This window comes from Rhinoderma darwinii, chromosome 4 (genome assembly GCF_050947455.1).
Source record: "Rhinoderma darwinii isolate aRhiDar2 chromosome 4, aRhiDar2.hap1, whole genome shotgun sequence".
Lineage (NCBI taxonomy): Eukaryota > Metazoa > Chordata > Amphibia > Anura > Rhinodermatidae > Rhinoderma > Rhinoderma darwinii.
The window spans coordinates 377209489-377221851 of NC_134690.1; the positions used below are offsets into that span (position 1 = coordinate 377209489).

Sequence of the window (12363 nt, forward strand, 5' to 3'; positions counted from 1 at the left end):
GGTGTGATATTTTTGTCATTTTTCAGAATAAATAAAAAACATAAACCTTTGATTGGCCTTCAGCATCAAACTTCATTCAAGCAGTTAAATCTTTATTATTAGTCATACATTTCACAGTCACCTCATTTAAAGCAATGAATTATGAGCTAATTCTCTATCTTATAATTTATTGCATTCATCATTCGCTTCATAAAACAAAATGCTACTCATTTTTTCCAGAATACAGAGAACAAAGTCAACATTTTTGTATGTATGTAATATTTTTTTGCAGGACGGCAGCTCACAATCTTCAATAGCCAGGCAACAATTAAAATCGGTGGGAAGGAACGGGGACATCCTTTTCAAGGCCAACTTAGTGGCCTCTACTATAATGGCTTAAAGGTTCTGAACATGGCGGCTGAAAGTGATACCAATATCGTGATTGAGGGAAATGTGAGGCTTGTTGGTGATGTGCCTTCATCAATGACTACAGAGTCAACTGCCACAGCCATGCAGTCAGAAATGTCCACTTCTATTATGGAGACCACTACCACATTGGCCACCAGTACAAGAAGAACAAAAACACCTACAAGGGAGCCGGTTGGTCAGGTCAGTACACCAACATGTGTTTTTTTGTTTTGTTTTTTAGCAACATTTAAATTGGAAGACTAAATATTTTTAAATCATATAAAAGTACAAAATACCAAAAAAAAGAAGACACATATTGAACTAAATATATACTACATAGTAAAACTCACTCAAGCTTATAAATAGCAATTCTAAATAGAACAACCCATCTTGGTAATGCAGGTCACCAGTTTTGTCCACTTTTTAATTACTTTACATGCAATATTATTGAAGCCAAAAATAATCAAAACAGCCACAAGGAAAGTAACTGCCTATTTGTTTAGGTCATCATCATTTATGGCAGTCTAGTGTCTCTAAAATGGGCACAGACTATGGACGGTCACAAAATAGCTTTATTGGGTTGATTCTCCCGCAGTCCTCTCGGATTTCTCCAGATGGCTGGATTTCTTAATTAATAATATAACACTAAATAGTTTTTATGTAATATAAAAAAATGATGTCTCTCAAAACAGGAACATGTTAAATAAGATTACTGATTATTTTTGATGCATTAAAGACTGGTCCGCCATCACCATATATTACAGCAGTCTACAACTTGTGGCTTTTTTTCAGTTAAACAAGTCTCAGCATGATTGCTGTCAGTACATGCTGAGCAAGAAATATCACGCCTTCCTCACCTGGGTGGCAAAACCCAACAAATGATGGGGAAGCACCCCCCTGTTCTATGTACACCATTGTCTGAGAATTGTGGTTTTGTAACAGTTGGCAACCCACAGGTTGGAAAACTGATTTTATACAGTGAAGAACAGTAGCCATATTCGTTAAAAAAACAACAACATAGGAAATAACATATGCAGTACATTATACAGATGTAGCAGAGCTTATATTCTCATTTAATTCTACTCACGGTTATATCACGATATGTTATCTGCTGTTTTTAATTGGACAGCAGGTAAATACACTAAGCTAATTTGTTGAAATATTAATTGTTTAAATGTCAAATTTGGCTTTGCTACAACTAAACATTCACCTATATTTGATAGTATATTTTATATATATATATATATATATATATATATATATATATATGTATGTGTATATATATATATGTATATATATATATATATATATATATATATATATATATATATATATATATATAAAGTATCTAATGCCCACAGCCTGGAATAATACAGCCTTGATTTAATTATGCTACATGTTTACATTTGTATATTTGTACATATTATATCAATCATTTGTGGAAAATACATAAACATGTGTAGCACGATATCCTATCCGGTATCCTCCAGTTTCTATTTTGGGGTTATTACTGGAATCCAGTGTGGAACAAAGTTGGTGAGTTTTTGGTTTACTCATTTTTTGTACTGTTTTCTTTTCATTATCTATTTACTTTTTTTTTCTGTTTCAACATAATGATATATTTTAGTAATATTTCAATGTTACGAGATTTTGTTCTGTAAATTCACACAAATCCTGTCTCGTGTTCTTCTCCATTTATTGAAAGGAAGCAAATCAGTCTTTAAGAGAGTATTTGTCCTTTTTGTCTTTTTTTTATTTAAAGGTATATTTACAGTCATTAGCTCTACAAAGCATTTGTTCCTAGAAACACGCAATGTGTTCAGTATATGCTTGAATAGCATCTTTTACTCTGTTCCTTGAATTAATTAGTGACCTAGTTCTACGAGCTTAGATAAAAGGGCAGATACTCGGCTTCATCCAGAGCTTGCTTAGCTGTCATTTGTTACATACTGTTTCACCATTTTACTACCAAAAAAAATAATTCTACAATGGTGTTTTGTTTTCCTCAATCAAACCGAGCTTTCAGTGATAAAACGGAGCCACGTTAATAGCTATTGAAATAAACCCTGGGGTGATTGAATGTTTTGGAACAATGGAAACACATTTTTGGCCAAGCAGAATTAAATTGGCTTCACTTTAAACTGCAAAGCATAAGCATGGTTGGTAATTCTGGAGGGCAAAATGTGGGTGAAGGATGTATTTCTGTTTATATTGAAGCAGTGACTTTGAAGAAGATTCATCAAAATATTCTCACGACAGCCTTGGTTTTTGCCCTCCAACCTAAACAGAATAAAGGCGAGCATCTAAAAAAGCACAATACAGTCACTTACAACCAATTTCACTTTGAAGTCAGGAGGTTTGACTGTACCAGGTGACCTATATACAGTGTGTTTCTTATTTTACAATACTACACATAGTCAATTGAATTAGGTTAAAAGTATCCCATTTTTTTTTGCGAGACAACTTATTTTTTAACGGTTTTGCCTTTTAGGTTAAATAAATACATTAACTTTGGCCATGCATGATATTTACGGACCTAGTCCCATAGATCAGTTGTGGTCAATATACCATATTGCTGCCCTTGTTTCCATCAAAAGGCACAAATCACATTAAACCAGGGCCAGTTCAAGGGGTAGATGCACACACACACACACACACACACACACATATGCAAACACACGCGCACACACACACACACACACACACACACACACACATATTAAAAAAAATTACAGAGTTTGGGGACATATGTTTTTTCCATATATTGCCTATAAAAAAGGTTTGGATTCAGCAAAATAATAAATACCTTTACAAAACAGAACTTCCGAGATCTGTTCTTGCTTTTGGCAAAATACATTTGGAAGCAACAATGACCACAAATACAGGCATATACAAAATAAAAAAATCCCAGAAAGAGATATACATACATAAATATACATGTGGCATAATTTTTGGATATGGGAAAGATACCACAAAGTCCTCACAACTGAGAAGAAAACATTGTAGTTCTTCTGTTCTTTAGGGTTGGGCAGAATATTCAGCTTACATGACTGATCATTCAGCAGCGGAAAGCAACCGCACCCTTTGAATTTGCCTCCCTATGGAGAATGTGCATAAGTCACATGAGGTCTTCCAGTTGGGTCTCACTGCCATAGATTCTTAACACTGTGCATACTTTAGCTAGGATCCTGTTACTGCTTTTTATGTGGAGTCTGCATGTGTTTACCTCAGTATTATGATATGATGGTCTACATGACCCCATGTAATATCGATATTAAATACACTTGTGTGTAAGAGACCTAATTGAGGTAAAACTATGAACAGAGAAGAAACAACAGAGAAGGTAAATCAAAGTCTAGTGCACAAATTGACTGCCAGTAGATGACTGGAGATATTCTTCTAAATTGGCCATTGTATCTTTGGCCAATATAGTTTAGATAAATACCACAAAGAAATGCACCTCAATGCTATCTTTATGGTACCAGCTTGAGCCATGAAACAATTTGGAAAAGCTAAAAATTTTGGTATTTTGCAGTTAGGCTCAATTTTAACCTGGCTAGGAGTCTCGCATAGACTGCTATGTGGTGGAAGTTGAATCACAAACCCTATAAGCACCACATAATGGTTGTCTATATAGGTTTCCATGTATGTCTATGTTTGTATAAGGGTAGTAAAGGGGTTGTCTGTTCATAGACTACCCCTTTAATATGAGTGCACCCTAAAAGAGAGTCTAGCTACTGAGATCCTCAGCTAATGTCTGATTTTGCCTTGGGAAGTTGTTGACGGCTTCTCAATGTAGCATTACTGTACATAGGGACATTGTACATAGTGACATATGTAATATATGGACAGCCCGAGTTCACCAAAGCAAGAGCTGCTGCTGCTGGTGGCTCTCAATTTTAGCTTATAGATGGGGGAGGGGGGTCCCGAGTAGGAAACCTTGCCTCTATGATGGCCATATGCCCTAATAAGACATATGGATAGGGTTTTTACTGGCGGGATAGCTCCTTTAACAGCTCAGAATGAGCAGATTTGCAACATAGCCCATATATTTGACTCTCCTCTGGCACAGAATCTAAGGAGTGTTTAATCCATCTATGAATTTTTGTATCCATGCTTTGTACCAGTGAAGTACATACTCAGCTGTTTATAAATATGTATAACTTTAATGTATATCCTCCACATTTTCAAATGAAAGGTTAGAGTTAATGTGACTTTTCCTTCTTATGTAAATATTCACAGCTGATAAAAATTCCAACTCCTCATTTTACATTTCACTTTTTTTTGGTTTTCCACGAGTGCATACATTTCTATGCAAAAAGCTCAATTTATTTTTTCTTCTAAGCAATTGAATGTTTCTTAATAGTCAATTCATCTATAACAATGTACAGTAAATATTTCTGATCTCATTAAATATCTGCATTTCAATAAAAAACTAAAAAAAAAATACAGGAGTATAGTAGCTATAAAGATGAAACTATTCCGAAATCCATTGCACAAGCAGCAATAATAATAATTGCCCACATCTTTGCCTGCGTTCTTTCACAACATTTAATTGGTTATATTCATTCGTATATTTTATGCAGCCAAATCGCTTTTTCTTTATAGCAAGAAGAAGAGAATATAAGGTAGGTTCTCTGAATACTTTTTGCTAAAAAAACATTTATTGCTATGTTAATGATAGGAAATAAAAGACTATAGTACAAAGAATAAAAAGTAATAGGAATTTTGCCAGCTATGCATTTCATGTAGCTATGTATTTTTTTTTATAATTTTTGTAATGTAGCATACCATTTTCCACATTTATTGTTATTTTTTTATTATATATTTCATAATTTATTTGAAGTAAAAAAAATCTGAAATATCATAATGGAAATTTTTATAACAAATATGCCTAATAATTTAATGTATTGTCTCTATTGAGCCCAGGATTATTAAATACATTCTATATAATTAAAATTGTACTATTACTACTACTAAGAGCAGTGAAAATAATAATAATAATAATAATAGGGGAATCACATTATGGTTAGTAACGAGATCTGAGTAGATTGATAAAGGGATAAAACGCACCATATTGTACCATATGTTGTAGTGACAACATGATTGATGCTTATCTGTCGTATCTACATTATTCTTTTGAAATTTCTTATTTTAGAATAGTAAATTCCACATATAATGACAATATGTAGAGTAAAAAGTTAAGTTAGCCTCCTGTTCTTCCATACGGGGGTCTCCACATCTGTCTTCTCCCATATGTTTCAAATTGCCATGGGATATGGGAAACCTCAAAACTTACCCTATTGTTACTATTTCATCTCCAAGTAAAATTCTTATACAAAATGAAAAAATATATTTCATACAGATTTATCTCCACTGTATTACCATGACTAGAAAATATCAGTATCTTATGAGATTTCCCAAATAAAAGAGTGCAACTGGTAAAACCCATACTTTTCCTTAAAGGGGTTTTCCACCAATGTGATACATTTTAGATCATGGGGTTTTCGACTGCAGGGACCCCCACCTCACTTGGCTTTTTCTCTACTTACCATAAAGTTGTATAGAGCGGCCACACACATTCTCAGCTCCCACTTTATAAACTCCTCCTTACCAAGCTATCTTGGAGGGAAGGGGGTCCCCCATTCTAGTGGTAAGTGGAGGCCCAAATAGTTAGGCCGTTGTGGATTTAACATTTATCGCCATCATCATCCCGTGCTGTTTAGCAATCCAGACTAGAGGGAGAAAAAACTCTTTAAAGCACTCTAGTAAAATAAAAAACATTTGTCAATTAACTTTAACTCATCTCTAAATAATATGACTATATATATTATCATGAAGTACAAATGTCTCAATATCCAGAATAATCCACCTTCTCTCTTCCCTGCGAGAGGTATGAAAATAATTGCTTACACGGTTGTAACATGAAAAATAAACACGGTGGAACTTGGGAACAAAACAGCAGTAAAGTACACACTGATGTTTTAATAGAAAAAAACATTTGTAAATGGTTCTCTGTTCCTGTTTACACTAGATAGCTGTTTAGCCTGGTGCCGGCTGTCACTCAGATTCATGACTCTTCTAATGGTTGTATTCTCATAGGATTCACTGACAGCAGTGTTCAATACTGCTGCCCAAATTTATTACAATTATCTTAAGTAATGAATTTGAGCCTTTCATAGCCAACCAGCAAGATCATTTTCATATATATATATTATATACACTATTTGGTCACATGAATATGAAAATTTCCAACCACCAAGAACATTTAGCTTATACAAAAATACACCCAACAGGCTAAAACAATTGGGGAGATTTAACAAGCAAAATGCACCAGAATTCTGGCGCAAATTATGTACATGCCATGCGAGAAACACTTTTGGACATTTGTTGATAGTTTCAAAAGTTTCTAGAAAAAAGGCTAAGAGGAGTTGTACATTGCCCCTTCTAGACTGGACAACACCCCCCCCCCCCTCCCTACCTTTGGACAATTAAATAAATTTAAAAAATGATGCTCACCTCACCGCTCCTCTCCTATCCTCCGGATCCCATCAGAATGACGCAACTCATACAAAGTATTGAGGCTGGGAAGTATTAGGTTGTATGTGACGCTGAGTGTTGTGACGCAGAAGCTGTGCTCGGGAACAGGACAATGTATTAGTCGAAGCAATATGTAGAGGGGACTTGGAGGGGAAAATAGAAGAAGAGCAAGGAGGTGAGCATAATTTTTTTAATTTCATGTCCAATTGTGGGGTGGGGGGAATGGATGGCGGACGGCCGTGGTCATTACGACACAGTTATGGTGCACGACTGTAGTCACAGCTAAGACTTAGTAAATCTGCCCATGTGTGGTGTACATTTTTTGGAGGTGTCAATCACAGATGTATACAGTTGCATACCTCTGGGACATACGTCTTATGCAAAATAATGTGATCTGAACCTTGGCTAAGCTAAGTCTCACAAAAAATACATGTCAAAGATAAATTGTTTTCTAAAGTGTTGCTGCTCTCTCATGTGTGAGCTCAGCCTAAAAGTCTAAATAAATGTACATTTTTGAAAATATTTGATACAATTTTTCTAAATATGACATTATTTTTGCATTTACTAAGTTGTCACAGCAGTTTTGATAATGGTAAAAACATCAGAGCAATTTCTTCTCTATTTTATGGACTATGTGAGATCTTTGGGTTAGTTTGTCTTCATATAATCTATTTCTCCTTTGCTCGAGAAGCTGACAAAAGCATCTGGGTCTCTATGGTGGTAATTAGGGAAGGCTTACTGCCTGCTGTGCCGGAAAGTAGCTCAGAGACTTCCACATGAGTAAATTCGAGCAAGAAAGACAGAAAATGATGAGTGCTGATGCAGTGGTACCAGAAACACATAAGGGGGTAATTGTATCCACTAGTGTCGAGCTTGTCATCTAGTTTCTTATTGTCCGCATCAAACACTTTATCACACCTCAAAGGAGAGTACGGCGTAGTAAATTGACTCATTTATTGATACTAACTTCTACGGAAGCTGAAAGTGTCCTCTTAATTCACATTCGTGTTACTCTTAAAAGTGGGTTTTATTGATTGGCATCTAAAATTGTTTCGAATAACTCACAAAGTGCAAGCTTCAAGTTGTTAAAAGCATGATAACTATGCATGTCAACGATTACTCACATTTATTACAGTTTAACTTTCAGTGTGCTTTGAATGTCTCTCTCATTAGAAGGTCCCCGAGGAAAATAAGGGTAATGCAATTGTGTTTTTCTGATACATTTATGCCTTGATGCGTATTTGTTTTCATTACATATCGAGACTTTTTTGTCAAAGAAATTTAATGGATTGAGAACTCACATATGAGTGATTTTTGGGACTTCTTTCTCAGTTCATTCGCAAGATCCAAATTACAACAATACATGCATAATGTTGCTGGAACATTTATAGACCCCTTGTTGTCCAACAGATAATCTGTCAAGAGTGGTTTGGTCGGGTTCCCATGTAGCGTAAACGCTGCAGAATTTCCGCAATTTAGTTCTGTGTGGAAATTCCGCAGCATTTACAGTGACAGCAAAGTGGATGAGATTTAAAAAATCTCATGCCCACACTGTGAAAAAAACCCGCAGCATAAACGTTAATAAATTGATCTGCTGTGCGGAACTTAATTTTGCAGCACGTCAATTTATGCTGCGTTTTTGTTCATTTTTCGTTGCGGGTTTTCCCCATTGAATTCAATGGGGATGCAAAAATCGCAAATACGGAAAAAAAAATATCATACTTACCCAGAACGCCCTCCTTCTTCCTGCAGTCCGGCCTCCTGGGATGACGTTGCATCCCATGTGACCGTTGCTGCCAATCACAGGCTGCAGCATCACATGGCCTGCAATGTCATCCAGGGAGTCCGGAGCGGACATTATTAGTGGAGGGAGGGGGTAAGTATGAACGGCTTTCTTCTGTAGCCGATATTCCATTGGAAAAACCGCGCCCATTTTCTGCGGGATCCAGGTCAGACACGCTGCGTGAATTTTACGCAGCGTATCCGCTCCGTAGTAACCTGGCCTAAAGCTTCTGTCTAGCAAACCCATCACCAGTGTCCCAATTTATTTGCTGAATTGTAATCCACAATAAAAGCTGATTTTTCACAGCCGCATTTATCTACCATTCACTACTATGGGAGTTACGGAAACAGTGTAGCTCGCGAGTTTTGCTGTTTCTGTAACTCATCCATGTATTGCAGTGCATTGTACAAGCGATCTAAGGATCGCTGGTTCAATTTCCCTAGGGGAACTAATAAAATGTGTAAAAAAGTCCTACATAAGGAGATGGGCGCTATAATGTAGGTGATAGCAGTGCTTTTTATTTAAAAAAAACGATCTGTTTTCACCACTTTATTAGCGATTTTAGATTTATGCTAATGAGTTTCTTAATGCCCAAGTGGGCGTGTTTTTACTTTAGACCAAGTGGGCGTTGTACAGAGGAGTGTATGATGCTGACCAATCAGCGTCCTGCACTCCTCCCCATTCATTTAGTCAGCGTATTTTAGATCTCTATGTGCTGTCTTATACTAACACATTAATGTTACTGAAGTGTTTAGACAGTGAATAGACATTCCACGAGATGTCTATTCACAATCCCTGCACTTCGTTACTGTTTCTGTGGTACTTACAGTAGAGCAAGCGTAATCTCGCGAGATTACGCTGTAGATGACAGGTTACAACGAGATTACGCTTGCTCTGCTGTAACTACCACAGAAACAGTAACGAAGTGCAGGGATTGTGAATAGACATCTCGTGGAATGTCTATTCACTGTCTAAACACTTCAGTATTGTTAATGTGTTAGTATAAGACAGCACATAGTGATCTAAAAGACGCTGACTAAATGAATGGAGAGGAGTGCATGAGGCTGATTGGTCAGCGTCATACACTCCTCTGTACAACGCCCACTTGGTCTAAAGTAAAAACACGCCCACTTGGGCATTAAGCAACTCAATAGCATAAATCTAAAATCGCTAATAAAGTGGTGAAAACAGATCGTTTTTTTAAAAATAAAAAGCATTACTGTCACCTACATTATAGCGCCCATCTCCTTATATAGAAGATAGGGCACTTACAATGTGGTGACAGAGCCTGAGACAAATCCACCACAATTGACCATTTGTAAGGACAGTGCAAACAATTTAGTAAATTCTATGTTCACAATTTTGAAGACCTATTTAACCCCTTTCTTTCTGTCCAGATAAATTTTTCATTATAACATTCTAAACATATACAAAAGAGAGACAGGCACATAAGATATGTATTAAATAAAAAAGAATAAGCGAATATTGCTTGCACATAAGGGATTATTGCAAACGCAGAATTGACTGCTTTCCGACTATCTTCCCTGCTTTTCATACCAGGGTGCCACATGGGAAACCTGTCCCTATTCCCATTTCATTTTGGCATGTAGTGCAGTGCCCGCTCACGATAGTTGTCTAAACAGCCAGATGGGTTAGAGCTCCTTGAGTACTGCGTTTCTATAGCAACCTGGCATTGTCAGGGAATGGAATACTCACCAATGAGTTCAGCGGATAAATATTGCTAGTATGGCCACTTCAGTTCAATCAGATAGAAGAGGCAAAATACACTGGGGGGTGGGGGGTGTGAAGGGGAGCAGATACAGAGAGGAAAGCCTGTAGTTAATAGGAAACTCGGCTCTTCTTTTCTAAAAAAATGTGTCTTTACACAGATTTCTATCCAGTGTGGTCGTAAGGATTTTATCTGTGCATTTATTTTCTATATAAATTCTCCACCACCCGAATGTAACTTAAAACGGAGTTTCCAATATTGCATTGTTTTATAGGTGCAGAAAGCATTTGGCTCTTAAAGGGTTATTGTGACTTTAACATATAACGGTGGTTGTTCTGGTTTACATCTTAGGGTCCATCGAGGCCACTAATAGGATGTGATAAAGGCATTGAGATCAATATACATATGGACAGCTTGCCCCATTGGCTTTTGTTCAGACATGGAGGAATTACTGCAGATTCTGCACTGCAGATCTGCAGCAATTTACAGTACAATGCATGAGTAAAGGGTTTGTAAAACCCCATGCTCATATAGCGAAAAAAGTCAGCGCGAAATTCGGAGCATGCTGCGGATTTCAAGTTTCAAATTCTGTTGCGGATTATCACTGCAAATTTCACCCTTTGCAATCCAAGGTTAAATTCCGCAGCAAAATGTGCAGCAGAATCGGCATTTAAAATCAAAATCGGCATGAGTTCTTCAATGTCTCAGCCTTAGGCTCTGTTCACATCACGTTTGCCGTGCATGTTTGAAGGAGGCCAACAAGCGTAAAGCATAAAAGTATACAAATGACTGACTATACAGTTGCATATGACTGCCCATGATTCTCGTCTTTGAAAAAAGGCACACCACACGTTATATGTTCCAATACAGGATCCCCTTTCTATTGGAAAGCGTAGGGGACGGTTAAAAGAAGATATATCGATGTATACCAGCCAATTGCATGCTAAAAAGACACTCTATTGCCTAATAAAATCTATGGGTTTGGCGGCGTATACTGTACGTCGGGAAGTGCTCCTGATGTATATGCCGAATGCACATTAGAATGATGTGCACAGAGCCCAATGTTGAGTCCACTGCTATAGGAATGGATGGGACTGTAATGTGCAGGGACCTCCATCCAAACTATTATCTTGTATATCTAAAAGACAAGTCGTAGCTTAGACCGAAAGGTCACTTTAAGCAGCTGATGAACCACAAGTGATCTTGCAAGAATATGTTAGAGATATTAAATGGTCATTTTCTACTGGCTGAGATACAGCTCTGCTAATAAATCATACTGGGCACTTAGTCCATTTGCTTTGAATCTAAGGGTATGTGCACACGATGAGAGGCTTTTACGGCTGAAATGACAGACTGTTTTCATGAGAAAACAGCTGCCTCGTTTCAGCCGTAATTCCTCCTCCTCGCATTTTGCGAGGCTTCTCTGACAGCCGTAAATTTTGAGCTGTGCTTCATTGAGTTCAATGAAGTATGGCTCAAATTACGTCTGAAAAATTACAGGACGCGTAAATGACAGGTCGTCTGCACAGTACGTCGGCAAACCCATTCAAATAAATGGGCAGATGTTTGCCGACGTATTGTAGCCCTATTTTCAGGCATAAATCGAGGCATAATATGCCTCGTTTACGTCTGAAAATAGGTCGTGTGAACCCAGCTTTACAGTCCTTTAATCTGTTCTTCGTTTATTGCTGGCAGGCATGCTGGCACTTTTAGTTCTAAAACCCGCAGGCTTTAAAAGCTGTTGCTCTAGTTCTCCATCCCCCGCATGTTCATTTCTTTGGGTAATTATCTAATAACCGCTCTGTGGGGCAATGTCGGTACTGTAAGCTTTGGCAGTATCCAGTATAATTTAACACTTGCTGTTCTTGTTATCCATAATTGAAGAATGATACTATTGGCATGGAACCTCCCGAGACTTTTTGCG

At 37.2% G+C, this 12363-nt stretch overlaps 1 protein-coding gene across 16 annotated transcripts in view; it reads left to right on the top strand.

Moving 5' to 3' along the window:
• NRXN1 (neurexin 1) overlaps positions 1-12363 on the top strand; it is a 1175924-nt gene that overhangs the window by 1085884 nt on the left and 77677 nt on the right. For all 16 annotated transcript variants that reach the window (XM_075863167.1, XM_075863168.1, XM_075863178.1 and 13 more), the window contains one exon: positions 272-588. In XM_075863167.1, coding sequence (XP_075719282.1) covers positions 272-588 — 317 coding nt within the window. The remainder of the gene's footprint in view (positions 1-271; positions 589-12363) is intronic.